This window comes from Oryctolagus cuniculus, chromosome 10, assembly GCF_964237555.1.
Source record: "Oryctolagus cuniculus chromosome 10, mOryCun1.1, whole genome shotgun sequence".
NCBI classification, from domain to species: domain Eukaryota; kingdom Metazoa; phylum Chordata; class Mammalia; order Lagomorpha; family Leporidae; genus Oryctolagus; species Oryctolagus cuniculus.
In genome coordinates, this window is record NC_091441.1 from 69533545 (window position 1) to 69549658 (window position 16114).

Below are 16114 nucleotides of genomic sequence, written 5' to 3' on the forward strand. Positions count from 1 at the left end.
GCCACGTCATAAATATTATTTTCTTTGTAGATCATATCAAATGTTTTGTGCCTCAACCCTAGAAAAAATCCTAAAGGCAAATGAAGTATTCAATTAGTTTGGACTGAATTTAGCTGAGTTTTATTAAATAAATTCATAATTGAGCAAGAAAAAAATGAATGTTCTGAGTTTCCTTATATTTTTCTGCTAAATAAAAAGATGGTCTATATATGTATATATATATAAATCAAAAAGGACACATTAGAGACATTATTGAAAACATTTTACATTTTTAATAGAAAACAGCTTTTATGACAGCTAAATATATAAGGTGAATTTAATTCTTAACAAGATATTACTAGTAAAAGTAACTGAATTCTAGTTATAAGTGCATTGAAATAATCTTATGAGATTAATCATTTTTAGGGAAAATATTAATGCTGAACTGTTAAAGTGCACAAAAAGCAAGCCTATTTTAGAATTTATACCAGAAGCATATTTGAAATGCAGATGTTACTCTGTAACTCTGAGAAAACTCAGCCTTAATCTTAATATAGTCTGCCTCTCAGTATGTGCCTCACAGCTTGTCTCAAATGTTGAAAGTTACAAGCAATTTTCTCTTTTGATAGCTTTATGTGTAATTTTGGCAACAGTAAAAAGAAAATCTTACTTTGCTAATTCTCTAAAGCCATGTCAGTCTTACAAGACACATGATTACGGTCTTCAATAAAACTCAGAACAGAAATAGTAATATTTTCAGACTTTCTAAACAAGTCATAAATATTTATTTTATGTAAAAATAAAAGTAAGTTTTAAGATACCTTTAGAGTTTAATTGTTAAAAAACATAAAATCAGTTTCTTTGCAATGAATTAAAGTCATTTAAAAAAATTGGTATAGCTACATTTTTCAGAACAATGGATGAAGCAACTACATTAAGAAACTTTCACAGAGATGTAGAATTAGATAATCAAACCTATCACATCAGGCAGCTTTTTATAAAATGTTGGAAAGTCAAATTGCTAGATTCTTTAATGCTTAGGTTTTCTCACTTAACACTAACTTTTAAAACTTGCTCAATTTTAAAACAAGTATCAGCACAGTCACTCACAAATGCTTTTTTTCAGTGGTCTCACAATGATCAGGTTAGTCACTTACGTGATATTTTTTATAACAACAAAAAAATAGTGATTTTAGAAGATAGAATCTGTGAAGAGCCTAAGAAATGAATCCTTTGAACACATAAAACTGGTGAAAGACTGCCAGTAATAATTACAGAAAGCAATATTTTTCTAAAATATCTAATTCATTTTTATGATGAATCAAGCTTATAAGTAATTATAAATTATTAATGTAACTTCATGTGAGGTTTATTATCAATTTTGTGTTTTTCTGGCATTATTTTTTTCCTATTCTTCCCTCAAAGTCATCCCATAATTTTCTGGAAAGTCTCAAATACCTCTAGAACCACAAGTAAACCACAGAAGTGATAACTCACCAAAATGTATTTTTATCCATGTAATAAATAAATCTGCTGTGAGGTTAGTTTCTCCTAATTGTATAAAGTAACCCCATGAGTCTATGAAAAATAATCACAGTATTGAGTTTCCCATGGCTCATACCCTTAGACAAATCACTCTGATTATTCATTAGTGAAAAGAAACCAAGTAAATTTTATATTCATATTTAAACTACTGAATACCTGTAAACAAGCAGCATTTATTAAAATAGAATATACACTTAATTTATACTAAAATCCATTTCGATTTACACAAAATTTTCATCTGCAACTTTTAAATACACTCATCATGATTTTCTACATATTATCAGTTAAGTATATACAAAATTGAAATATGACATCCAAGCCAGACTGTGATTTTAAAATAAGGAACCTCTAAATAGCTAGCAATATACAATGTGTAAACTTCCAATTAAACACAGGTGTAATTCTTATAGAAATGTTAGTCCTATAATACTGAGCGATATTTACAAGCAAACATGATCCAAACAGCACATGCAGATTCAGGGTAAGTAAACACTCGGACGCGAACTGCCAGTCGCACTTGGTCACCACGACAACAGATTATTTCTTCACAGAAAGGAGATCTAGAGAAGAAAAAAAATGTATTCAATTAAGAAGTGATCATGGGCATTACTTTCTTTTTCCAAAATAAGCTAACATTCTAAAATTTTAAAAAATATTATGTATTTATTTGAAAGGCAGAATGACAGAGAGGATAAGACAGACAGAAAGAAAATCTTTTATCCACTAGTTTACTGCCTAAATGGCTGCAATGGCTGGGGCTGGACCAAGTCAAAGCCGGGAGCCCAGAGTTCCATTTGGGTCTCCCACGTGGATGGCAGAGACACAAGTACTTTCCCAGGTGCATTAACAGGGAGCTGGATGGGAAGCTGAGCAGATGAGCTTGAACTGGCCTTTCCATGTGGCATTGCAAGTTGTGCCATAATGCTTGCCCCTAAATTAATTTTTTAAAGATTTATTTATTTATTTGAAAGTCAGAGTTATACAGAGAAGGAGAGGCAGAGAGAAAGGTCTTCCATCCGCTGGTTCACTCCCTAGTTGGCTACAACAGCTGGAGCTGCGCCGATCAGAAGCCAGGAGCCAGGAGCTTCTTCTGGGTCTCTCACGCAGGTGCAGGGGCCCAAGGACTTGGGCCATCTTCCATTGCATTCCCAGGCCATAGCAGAGAGCTGAACTGGAAGTGGAGCAACCAGGTCTCGAACCAGCGCCCATATGAAATGGAGGCACTGCAGGCAGTGGCTTTACCCTCTAAGCCACAGCATTGGTCCAAACCCCTAAATTAATTTTTAAAAATCATGGGTCAGCCCCGTGGTTCACTTAGCTAATCCTCTGCCTGTGGTGCCAGATTCTGTCCTGGTTGTTCCTCTTCAAGTCCAGCTCTCTGCTGTGGCCCAGGAAGGCAATAGAGGATGGCCCAAGTGCTTGGGACCCTGCACCCGCATGGGAGATCGGGAAGAAGCATCTAGCTCCTGGCTTTGGATCGGCGTAGTTCCAGCTGTAGCGGCCATTTGGGGAGTGAACCAACAGAAGGAAGACCTTTCTCTCTGTCTCTCTCTCTCATTAACTCTGTCAAAAAAAAAAAAAAAAAAAAAAAATTTGTCTCTAGGGGCCAGCGCTGTGGCGTAGTGGGTGAAACTGCCATCTGCAGTGCCAGCATCCCATATGGGCGCCAGTTCAAGACCCAGCTGCTCCACTTCTGATCCAGCTCTCTGCTATGGCCTGTGCAGCCAGTAAACCAGTGGATGGAAGACCTCTCTCTGTGCCTCTCCTCTGTAACTCTGACTTTCAAGTAAATAAATAAATCTTCAAAAAAATTTTTGTTTTGTCTCTACCACTAAAGGCTCCGTAATTTTAGTGGATCTATTCAAATTATAAACTATTTCCTCAAAGTCTATAGGTGTTAAGTGTAAAAAATTACACTAGACAAAATTAGACATTCTCAACTGAGATTTTGCAAAATCACTAGGAAAATTGGCCCAAACTAAGTAGATACTTTCCAGAACTCATGGATCAAATCTGCACAAGAAAGCTAAGTCATTTTAACAGCTCCCCCATGTGATTCTGATGTCATTCCTAAGTAAACATCTAGGATGCCTATAGCGAGAACATTTATCAATCCATAAATAATATCTTACCGAAGACATGTGGCAAATGCACGCCTAGCATTCCTGTACACAAAATGTATTGGGAACCCTTTAAATGTGTGACCATCAGGTACAGCCCTCCTTATGGCATCTTGAAATTCTTCATTGCCTGCAGATATACTTGTTGTACGCTCAAATTCATAAGAAGCCAAAGCTGGTGATAAAAGATAGGAAAGCTGGTCTTCCCAAACAGTGGTAAGGCCAAGATCCTACAGCAATCAAGAGAAAAAGAAAATGGGAAATATATTAATATTTTCAAAAACAAATCAAAATGTAAATTATATTTTAGCATATGCCAAGAAACGATTTTTGGAAGTTGTCATAATTTTTAAAAATATTTATTTATTTACTTGAGAGGCAGAGTTACAGAGAGAGGGAGAGACAGAGAGGGAGGTCTTCCATCCACTGGTTCACTTCCTAAATGGCAGCAATGGCCAGAGCTTTGCCAATCCAAAGTCAGGAGCTTCTTCCAGGTTTCCCACATGGGTGCAGGGCCCCAAGCACTTGGGCCATCTTCTATTGCTTTCCCAGGCTATATATAGCAGAGAGCTGGATTGGAAGAGTAGCCAAGACTCAAATTGGCGTCCTTATGGGATGCTGGCATCGCAGGCAGAGGTTTAGCCACAGCGCCCACCCCAAGTTGTTATAATTATTTTAAAGATTTATTTACTTATTTGAAAGGCAGAGTTACAGAGAGATAAAGAGGCAGAGGTAGAGAGAGAGAGAGGTCTTCCATCTGCTGGTTCACTCCCCAGATGGTCAAAATGGCTGGAGCTGAGCCGATCTGAAGCCAGGAGCCAGGAGCTTCTTTTGGGTATCCCACACGGGTGCAAGGGTCCAAGGACTTGGGCCATCTTCTATTGCTTTCCCAGGCCATAGCAGAGAGCTGGATCGGAAGAGGAGCAGCTAGGACTAGAACCAATATTGCAGGTGGTGGCTTTACCTGCTACACCACAGCACTTGTCCCTCATAATTTTTAAACTATTAATTATGATAGGGATGCACAGAAATAAAAGTAAAGGGAACTATAAATTTCCAGATTTCACTTCTCAGAAACATAATCAAAAAACATTCAATATAGTGATGTGACATGAAAGGTTCATTTCCTGTATAGTATGGAGGCAGCCATTGTGGCACCATAGGTTAAGCTGCTACTTGGTACGCCAGCATCCCATATCTGAGTGTCTGGTTCTGAGTCTTTGCAACTGTGCACTTCTGATTCAGCTGCATGCTAATGAACCCTGGGAGGCAGCAATGAAGGATTAAGTACTTGGGTTCCTGCCACCCACAGGGGAGACTTAACCTCCAGCTGTGGAAGGCAGCTGGGGTATAAACCAGCATATGGAAAATCTCTCTCACTATCTCACTCTCTTCTCTCTCTGCCACTGTCTTTCCAATAAACAAATCAATCTAAAAAAAAAAAAAAAAAAAAAAAAACCCACATGAAAGACAGTGTCAGTGAATTTTTAGATCACTTTTTTTTTAATTTTCAAGAGTTAGTAAAATTGAATCTGCTTAATTTGCTCCTACCATAAACTGAACTATAGGAGAGAAAAGTCAAATTAACTGCACATATAATTAAACTCAAATATTTATTGAGCATTTACTCTGTAAGACAATGGCAGGGCCAATGCTGGGGCGTAGTGGGCTAAGCCTCAACCTGCAGTGCTGGCATCCCATAAGGATGCCAGTTCGAGCCCCAGCTGTTCCTCTTCCGATCCAGCTCTCTGCTAGGGCCTGGGAAAGCAGTGGAAGATGGCCCAAGTGCTTGGGCCCCTGCACCCACGTGGGAGACCTGAAAGAACCTCCTAGTTCTTGGTTTCAGATTGGCTCAGCTATGGCCGTTGTGGCCATTTGGGGAGTGAACCAGCAGATGGAAGACTTCTCTCTCTCTCTCTGTAACTCACTCTCTCTCAAATAAATAATAAAGTGATCACTGTTAAATATAAGAGTGGAAATAAGAGAGGGAAGAGATGTGCAATTCGGGACATGCTCAAGCTGACTTACCCCAAACAGTAGAGTTGGAAACATACCAGGGGATTCCAATTCAATCCCATCAAGGTGGCATGTACCAATGCCATCTCACTAGTCCCAGTGATCAATTTCTGTTCACAACTGATCATAATGATAGGACTAAGAGCCAAAGGGATCACATAAACAAGACTAGTGTCTGCAAATACTAGCTGATAGAATAAAAAAGGGAGAGAACGATCCAACATGGGAAGCGAGATACACAACAGACCCATAGAATGGCAGATGTCCTAAACAGCACTCTGGCCTCAGAATCAGCCCTTAAGGCATGTGGATCTGGCTGAAAAGCCCATGAGACTATTTCAGGCACGGAAAGCCAAGACACTCTGGCAAAAAAAAAAAAAAAAAAAAAATCTCCATGAGTGAGATCCCAGTGGAAAGAACAGGTCATCAAAGAAGGAGGTACCTTTCTCTGAAGGGAGGAGAGAACTTCCACTTTGACTATGACCTTGTCTAAATATGAACAGAATCGGTGAACTCAAAAGGCTTCCATAGCCTTGGCAACTCATGACAAGAGCCTAGGGTGATTACTGATGCCATAAACAAGAGTGTCAATTTGTTAAGTCAACATCAAGAGTCACTCTGCACTTACTCCTCATGTAGGATCTCTGTCCTTAATGTGCTGTACATTGTGATTTAATGCTATAGCTAGTACTCAAACAGTATTTTTCACTTTGTGTTTCTATGTGGGTGCAAACTGTTGAAATCTTTACTTAATATATGCTAAACTGGGCCGGCGCCGCGGCTCACTAGGCTAATCCTCTGCCTAGCGGCGCCGGCACACCGGGTTCTAGTCCCGGTTGGGGCGCCGGATTCTGTCCCGGTTGCCCCTCTTCCAGGCCAGCTCTCTGCTGTGGCCCGGGAGTGCAGTGGAGGATGGCCCAAGTGCTTGGGCCCTGCACCCCATGGGAGACCAGGAAAAGCACCTGGCTCCTGGCTCCTGCCACCGGATCAGCGCGGTGCGCTGGCTGCAGCGCGCCGGCCGCGACGGCCATTGGAGGGTAAACCAACGGCAAAGGAAAACCTTTCTCTCTCTCTCTCTCTCTCACTGTCCACTCTGCCTGTCAAAAAAAAAAAAAAAAAAAAAAAGCTAAACTGATCTTCTGTACATAAAGAGAATTGAAAATGAATCTTGATGTGAATGGAAGTGGAGAGGAAGAGGGAAAGGAGAGGGTTGCAGGTGGGAGGGAAGTTATGGGAGGGGGAGCCACTGTAATCCATAAGATGTACTTTGGAAATTTATATTCATTAAATAAAAGTTAAAAAAAAAAGAGTACAACTCAAAATGATAATATAACTAGGGTACAGAATAACATTTAAATCTAAATAAAAGAATAAAAATAAAAATCTTTAAAAAAAAAAAAAGACACTGGCTGTTATACTATAAGACAAAAAAAGGTGATACACTATAGGTCTCTTAGGGAGATTATAGCATACATTCCATGGAATGTTAAAAGCCAGCTACAATTTCATTTAAATACAAAGGTTATTAATGATATCTAGACAAAACAAAATGAAGTAAGAAAAAAACAAATCATACAAGAATGAGCGTTTGGCACAATGTATGAGGCCAGAATTGTGGCAAAGCAAAGTAAGCCGCTTTTGGGGACTCTGGCATCCCATAACAGAGTTTGAGTCCTAGCTGTTCCACTTCTGATCCCACTTCCTGCTAAAGCACTGGGAAGGCAGCAGACAATGGCCCTAATACTTGGGCCCCTGCCACCCATATGGGAGACCATCTAGTCTCCTGGTTTCAGCCTGGCCCAGCCCCAGCTGTTGTAGTCATTTGGGAAAGGACTAGCAGATGGAATCTCTGTTTCTTCCTCTCTCTCTGTTATTCTGCCTTTCAAATAATTAAGTAAATCTTAAAAAAAAAAAAAAAAAAAAAAAAAAAAAAAAAAAAAAAAGACACCCACAATCCATATTAGAGTCTGGGGTTCAAATTCTGATTTAGCTACTTTCTAATGTGCACCTTAGAAGGCAGCAGATGATGGTGCAAGTCTTTAGGTCCCTGCCACACATGTGGGAGACTGGATTGAGTTCTAAGCTCCTGGCTTCAGCCTGGTCTAGCCCCAGCTGCTGTCAGTCATTTGGGGAGTGACAGAGTGATCAATGAATAAGATATCTCCATCTCCCTCTCCCTCCCCTGACATTCTCTGCCTTTAAAGAAAAAATAAGGATTCTACTGCTTGGTGGTTTTATGTTGCAAATACCTTTTCCCACTCCAAAGTTTTAGGTTTTAGTCTTTTGATGATTTCTTTTGACAACTTTATGATTAGCACTTTTTATGTCTTCTTTAAGGTTCTTTACAAAAGAAATCTACACAGCTAATAAACAAGGTTTTTGATTTCATTAGATATCAGGGAAATGAAAAACAGTCAAAATGCACATAAAAGTTTACATCTATACAGTAAAGTATATTTGCAGCAGAAACCAATGGGGAGGAATAAATATGAAAACTATAACCCAGTAATTTTAATGGGGGAAATTAAAAGTACTAGTGATTCAGAAATATTTGAGTCTGAGAACTTAATTCTCATGACTTTCAAAACCTATACATGGAGGGACTCTATTTTCCTTGTTTGGGGCTAGAATCTATAGTACACACACAAAAAAGCTGTTAAACAAAAAGGCAAATGAAAAAAGCATGAAGCTGCAACCATTTCAGTATTAGTTACCTTCCTGTGTTCTGACACGAGGAGCCTCAGCTGCATTTCTATTTCATTACTTGTTACTGAAGCATCAATTGTGGATGCACATAGAGGTGGAAAGGGAGGAAGGGATGTTGTAGCTCCAGGAGCACACACAGATTTAATAGCTTCTTCACTCATGGGTTTCCACTTGGATTCATCATTCAAATCAAATACACAGGTTTCTACTGCATCAGAGGGTTGACAATTTCCCAGGAACATCTGATGATTGAAAACACAACCAATTGTTCGATATGGATACAATGGTTTGGGCTGCTCAGCAAGTGGAGGTTCATCAGGATTGATAGGTTTGTGGATGTACCTAAAAATTAAATCATAATTTTTTATAATGAGGACTTAAAAATTAAGAAGGTAGCATCTTCATAAGGAAATAAATTATTCTAACACTTATAGCCATAACTACTTCCCAGCACTAGAGTTTACTACTTGTTTTTCCTTTTTACATATGATCACTCTGTATTAATTGTATAGTATATCACAACACAGAAACCAATTTCAACAGAATATATTCTATATAAATATTGTTAAGATTTAAGAGATTATCTCAGATTACATAATTAAAATAATTTAGGTAATTATTAGTTATAACTAACCGAAATGACTATCAATCAGATAGAAAAACGACCCATGCAAATGAAAAGAGGGCCCACGACTATCACTCTAGAAGCCCCAACATTTAAAGACAAGGTGAAAAAAAAAGAGAAAGAACAGACAGAAAGGAATAATGAAAATTCAAAGATTGTGATATGAGAGATGCCAAGGAAAGAGAATGTTCCAGGAAAGAAGACATGTTTAAACCTTTCAAAATCTAATGACAGGCTAAAGTACTGGGAAAAAAAAAAAAAAGTCCAGTGGATTTACAATAATGGAGCTGGTGACAAAATCATGTTTTTAAAAGAAAACATGATTTTACTTTCTGGCTTGCTGATGATAATCAGAAAAAAACATGCAAATTATACACAAGTAAAAGTAAATATAATTTGTGTTTTAACAATATCATGTTGGTAAATAATATTAGAGGGGTACAAATTTTAAGTTCAGGTACTTAGCTGTCATAAATGAAGTAACTCTTAAAAAAATTTCTATTTTGAGCTTTTTTAAAATAAAGATTTATTCACTCATTTATTTATTTGACAGTCAGAGAAAGAGAGAACTTCCATCTGCCAGCCCACTCTTCAACATGGCCACAACAGCTAGGACTGGGCCAGGGTGAAGTCAGAAGCCTGGAATTCCATCCAAGTCTTCCATGCAGATTACAGGAGCCTAGGCAATTGGGCCACCTTCTGTTGCTTTTCCAGGTGCATCAGCAGGGAGCCAGATGGGAAGTAGAGCTGCCAGGACTTGAACTGGTGCTCTGATATGGGATGCAGGCACATAACCTGCTGTGCCACAATTTCAGCCTCATTAGATCCTTTTTGATAACTATGTTAAAATTACTTCACTTGGACCTAGTCCTGTGGCACAGCATATTAAACTGCCACCTGTGAGACTGGCATCACATATAAGCACCATTTCAAGCCTGGGCTGTTTCACTTCCCATCCAGCTCCCTGTTAATGTGCTTCAGAAAACAGTGGAAGATGGTCCAAATGCTTGGGCCCCTGTCATCCACATGAGAAACCCAGATGGAGCCCCTGGCTGTGGGCTTTGGCCTGGCCCAACCCCAGCCACTGTAGCCATCTAGGGAGTGAAATACTGGATGGGAGATGTCAATCTGTCTGTCTGTCTGTCCCCCTCTCCCTGTCACTCTGCCTCTAAATAAATCTAAAAATATTTTTTAAAGGCTCTAATAACTACAATTATCATTAAAATTCAAACATTTATAAAGAACATCTATACATCATGATTCGAAAGAAATATATACCTAGGAGATATGATTAAGAGGAAGAATAATAAAATGTCAAGAATGGCTATTATCAGGGTAGGTTATATATAATATTTATCTCTACCTTTGGGTACCAAATGAACAAAAAATTTGTCATTTAAAACACTGGTATCTTCATTTTAATATCCTTGTAACTTAATTGACTGACCTGTGTCCTGTTAAACTCTCCCAAAAAGTAATGGATCCATCAGTTCCACAGGTCATAACCCAGGCATGGGGTACTCCTTTTGCCTTAGTCCCAACACAGACAAAGGCTTCTAACCCATATCCAAGAAGAAGGCTGCACAGAAGGTTAGCATGGTCTTCACAGTCACCCTACAAGACAAAATAAGCTAAAATTATTTATTCCCTCATATTCTTTGATTAAGTATTTAAAGATACAATAAAAATTATTTTTCACTTTTAAGATGAAACAATGGGGAAAAAGATAATGTACTATTTTAGAAGAGCTTAAATTATTCTCCAAAGTTAATGTTCACAAATCTAACAGTCTTAGCATGCATTCTTTCAGAGAAGGCATTCAGATTCAAACATTCATAAAGAATTCAAACAGGAGCCAGTGCCATGGTGTAGTGGGTAAAGCCACCACCTGCAGTGCCAGCATCCCATATGGGCACCAGTTCGAGTCCTGGAAGCTCCATTTCTGATGCAGCTCTCTGCTATGGCCTGGGAAAGTAGCAGAAGATGGCCCAAGTCCTTGGGCCCCTGCACCTGTGTGAGAGACCCAGAAGAAGCTCCTGGCTTCACTCCCTAAATTGCCGCAACAACCGGGACTGGACAAGGCCAAAGCCAGGAGCCTCCTCCAGGTCTCCCTCATGGGTGGAGGGGCCCAAACACCTGGGACATCTTCCACTGCTTTTCCAGGCCCATCGGTGGGGAGCTGGATAGGAAGTGGAGCAGCTGGGACTTGAACTGGTGGCCAAATGGAATGTTTGCACTGCAGGCAGTGGCTTTACCTGCTTCGCCACAGAGCCATTTCTAACACTTTTATAATTAAAAAGACTAGAATAATAGGAAATATATTCTATGAAAGCATTAAGATATTGAACAATTTGGCTAAAATTACGTGATTTGCAAAAAAACAAAAACAAAAACAAAAAAACTACTGAACTGAATGTTAGAATAAAAGATGACTTCTATACCAAAGAATTATGCATTGGCTCCACATTGTTTTTTTTTTGTTTGTTTTTTTTTGACAGGCAGAGTGGTTAGTGAGAGACAGAGAGACAGAGAGAAAGGTCTTTCTTTTTGCCGTTGGTTCACCCTCCAATGGCCACCACGGCCGGTGCGCTACAGCCGGCGCACCGCGCCGATCCGAAGCCACGAGCTAGGTGCCTCCTCCTGGTCTCCCATGCGGATGCAGGGCCCAAGCACTTGGGCCATCCTCCACTGCACTCCCGGGCCACAGCAGAGAGCTGGCCTGGAAGAGGGGCAACCGGGACAGAATCCGGCGCCCCGACCGGGACTAGAACCCAGTGTGCCGGCGCCACAGGCGGAGGATTAGCCTATTGAGCCGTGGCACTGGCCCAGACAATTTTTTAAATCCAGTAATTTTTACTAAAAATTTTGTTCAAAACATTTGAGAATTAACAATACACTCAAAGATATTCAATGCAAAAATGAATTCACAATGTTTAGCATCAATAAAAGTATACAAATTCTTAAATATACACTCATACTTCAAATGAAACCAAACTTGCACTTTAATATCACGTAGTCCAAGGTTTTATTTTTCCACATTTCTTTTGTACTTTTTTTTTCTTTTCTTATAAAAAAGATTTATTTATTTGAAAGGCAGAGGGCCCAGCTGCTTTACTTCTGATCCAGCTCCCTGCTAATGTACCTGGGAAAGCAGCAAAGACAGCCCAAGTTCTTGGGCCCCTGCACCCACGTGGGAGACCCAGCTGAAGCCCCTGGTTCCTGGCTTCAACCTGTCCTAGCCCTGGCCGTTGCAGCAATTTGGAAAGTTATCCAGTGGAAGGAAGATCTTTCTTTCTCTGTCTCTCCTGTCTCTGTCACTCTGCTTTCAAATAAAATAAATATACATATTTTTAAAGAGAGAGAGAGAGGGAGAGGGAGGGGGAGACAGACAAATAAATCAATAGATCTTCTATCTGCTGGTTCATTCCCCAAATGGTTGCAATGGCCAAGGCTGGGCCAGGCTGAAGCTAGGAGCCTGGAACTCTATCTGGGTTTCCTACATGGATAGCAGGGGCCCAAGTACTTGGGCCATCTTCTGCTGCTTTCCCAGGTGCATTCACAGGGAGCTGGATTAGGAAGCCGAACATCTGGGACTCAAACTGACAATAAGGAATGCTGGTACCACAAGTAGCAGCTTAAATGGCTGGCCCCATAGCACTGGACCCTGTCATTATCTTTTCTAATAAAATATTACTACCTGAGAAAATTTTTAATACAAACAGTACCATAAGATCATGGTTCTAGTCCTGGTACTGTCTCTAATTTACTCTATAACTTTGTTTCTAACACTATAGTAACTGTGTATCCTTACCTCACAGAAATCACATTAAGTTAAATAAGAGACTATATAAAAAAAAAAGCTAAGTTTTTTCTTTATATATTGATATAGATATTTAAATTTTATAAAAGATGGTGAAAACAAGATTGTGACTTTTTCCAGTAAGTACATTTTTTCTATGGTAATTCTTTTGCCAATATACTACAAATTCAGAATAACTATGCTGAATGGCTATTTTGCCATATATGTGTGTATGATACCTTGTTTCTACAGAGAAATGCCAGCAGAGTGCACCACTGCTCCTGTTTACCCCCTCCTCCGATAACAGGGGCTCGTTCATAACCAAGGACATTAACGAATCTTGCTGCTTGCCTTGGCGTATCCAGAAGCCGTCCAGCTCGAAGTGGTTTAACATAGGAACAGACTGGTCTATTAATTCCGTTTTCATCCTGGAGGAACAGGGTAAAATATTACCTGTTATGACAGATTAATTATCCCCAATTACAATGCATTTTTAGAACAGATTAATGTAAGATAAAATAATTCTGGATGGTTGGCACCACAGCTCATTAGGCTAACCCTCTGCCTATGGCACCGGCACCCCGGGTTCTAGTTCCAGTCAGGGCGCCGGATACTGTCCTGATTGCCCCTCTTCCAGTCCAGCTCTCTGCTGTGGTCTGGGAGTGCAGTGGAGGATGGCCCAAGTGCTTGGGCCCTGCATCCACATGGGAGACCAGGAGGAAGCACCTGGCTCCTGGCTTGGATCGGCACAGCGTGCTGGCCCTGACGGCCATTAGGGGAGTGAACCAATGGAAGGAGGACCTTTCTTTCTGTCTCTCTCTCACTGTCTAACTCTGTCAAAAAAAAAAAAAAATTCTGGATTTTTTTTTTTTTTTTTTTTTTTTTTTTGACAGGCAGAGTGGATAGCGAGAGAGACAGAGAAAAAGGTCTTCCTTTTGCCGTTGGTTCACCCTCCAATGGCCGCCAAGGCTGGTGTGCTGCGGCCGGCGCACCGTGCTGATCCGAAGCCAGGAGCCAGGTGCTTCTCCTGGTCTCCCATGGGGTGCAGGGCCCAAGCACTTGGGCCATCCTCCACTGCCTTCCCGGGCCACAGCAGAGAGCTGGCCTGGAAGAGGGGCAACCGGGAAAGAATCCGGCACCCCGACTGGGACTAGAACCCAGTGTGCCGGTGCCGCTAGGTGGAGGATTAGCCTATAGAGCCGCGGCGCCGGCCTGGATATTATTTTTATTGAGTTCTTACCTTGCATCCAGCACTACGCTTTTAAGTGCTATACATAAAATATGCCTTCAAATCCTCATAATATCTTTATTATTTTCACTTCATAGATAAAGAAACCGAAGCTACAGCTACTATTGCCACAGAGGCAGGATTCAGACCCTGAGCTGTCTGCTGTCTTACTCCAAAGCCTGTGACAAGAACTCTGAGAAAAGGCTGGGGAGGTGGGTAGGGAGTGAGAGGGGAAGAAAGCTGCAGTATTCTTTCATTTTACTATGAACAATTCTATAAATATACTCATATATACAGACTGAACAAGTAACTTCTCTAACTTTTTTGACTGATATAACAATGATCGGAGCAAATTTTTAGTTTCCATTACAGCATCAGACTTAGAAATCCTTGGGAAACAATATCCTGTTAAGCAAGTCAATTGAAAGTGGAATTTTGCAAACATTTTAGGAAAGCGTCTTACTACATAGAATTCTGGATGCACATGAACATTGTGCGGAACAGCCACTGTGCACATAAAGGTCTTTGAGAAGAGTTCACCACTGCGGTTTTTTGAGTCAATATTGCCAGAGTCCAAGTTTTCTCTAACTACATGACTACTGATCACTACAGCAAAGTGAAATGGTCACTTAACTATTCAAGGTTTTGGAGACGACTTAACACTCTACTGTGGCAGGGCCCCTCAGAAAATGAAATTGACCTCAGCCAACAGCAACACCACCTTTTTCAATTACCAGAGCCACTATGTCTTTCTTCACTATACACTAAAATAACTCCATACACTAGCAAGAAGGGCTAAAAAACCTCACTGGCAGAGACTCAAGGCCGTGAAACATCATTTGCTGCTTCCCAGGTCCATTAGCCGGGAACCGGATTGGAAGTGGAGGAGCTGGGACTTAAACTGGCACTCTGATACAGTATGTGGACATGGCAAGTAGTGGCTTAATCTGTTGCACCACAACACCTCCCCCCCACCTTTCACTGACATTTGATTAAAGTCAGAAAGATCATGAATTTTTATATGTTGCAGAGCAAAATGACTATTATAATTTTTACTCCTAACCTAGTTCTTAATTCTTTTTTTTTTTTTTTTTTTTTTTTTTTTTTTTTTTTGACAGGCAGAGTGGACAGTGAGAGAGAGAGACAGAGAGAGAAAGGTCTTCCTTTGCCGTTGGTTCACCCTCCAATGGCTGCCGCTGCAGCCGGCGCACCGCGCTGATCCGATGGCAGGAGCCAGGTGCTTCTCCTGGTCTCCCATGGGGTGCAGGGCCCAAGCACTTGGGCCATCCTCCACTGCACTCCCTGGCCACAGCAGAGAGCTGGCCTGGAAGAGGGGCAACCGGGACAGAATCCGGCGCCCCAACCGGGACTAGAACCCGGTGTGCCGGTGCCGCTAGGCGGAGGATTAGCCTAGTAAAGCGCGGCGCCGGCTCCTAGTTCTTAATTCTAAAAGACACTGATTTTGAAAATAAAATTATAATTCTGATTTTGGAGGCAGGCAAAGAAATAATTTGAATTTCTTTTATATTAATTTAACATTACTAACTGTCTAGTGTAATATTATAATATTAACTCCTAAAATCACAATCTGAGCAGTAAAAGGCTATCCTTAATTAATTATAACATTTGTTTAAAATTTAGTGATCTTTTCTATTTACTTATTAAATATTTATTTATTTTAAAAGAGTTACAGAGAGAAAGAGAGAGTGGTAGAGAGAGAAAGAGAGAGAGAAGAGAGATCAATCTTCGATCCATTGGTTTATTCCCCAGATGCTGCAATGGCCAGGGCTGGGCTAGGCCGAAGCCAGAAGCTTCATCTGGGTTTTCCACATGGGTGGCAGGGGCCTAAACACTTGGGCCATTCTTTCACTGCTTTTCCTAGGGCTAGTAGCAGGGAGCTAGAACAGAAGTGGAGCAGCTGGAAATGAATTGGCACCCATATGGAATGCCAGCATTGTAGGTGGTGGCTTAACCTAATATGCCATGACGCTGGCCCCAAATTTAGTGATCTTAAAGTCCAATTTCTAAAACTTACTTTAAAACTTCTTATACTAAAAATTTCAAAAGGGATCATTAAATGAGTTACCACTGTACCA

At 40.5% G+C, this 16114-nt stretch overlaps 1 protein-coding gene across 7 annotated transcripts in view; it reads right to left on the reverse strand.

Annotated features, from left to right (window-relative positions):
- Positions 1–245: 245 nt before the first annotated feature.
- Positions 246–16114, reverse strand: part of CEP76 (centrosomal protein 76) — a 28919-nt gene continuing 13050 nt past the window's right edge. For all 7 annotated transcript variants that reach the window (XM_002713549.5, XM_051852182.2, XM_070050512.1 and 4 more), the window contains 5 exons: positions 13030–13218; positions 10439–10605; positions 8375–8708; positions 3657–3874; positions 246–2084 (listed from right to left, as the gene is read on the reverse strand). In XM_002713549.5, coding sequence (XP_002713595.1) covers positions 1946–2084; positions 3657–3874; positions 8375–8708; positions 10439–10605; positions 13030–13218 — 1047 coding nt within the window. In that variant the 3' untranslated portion in view covers positions 246–1945. The remainder of the gene's footprint in view (positions 2085–3656; positions 3875–8374; positions 8709–10438; positions 10606–13029; positions 13219–16114) is intronic.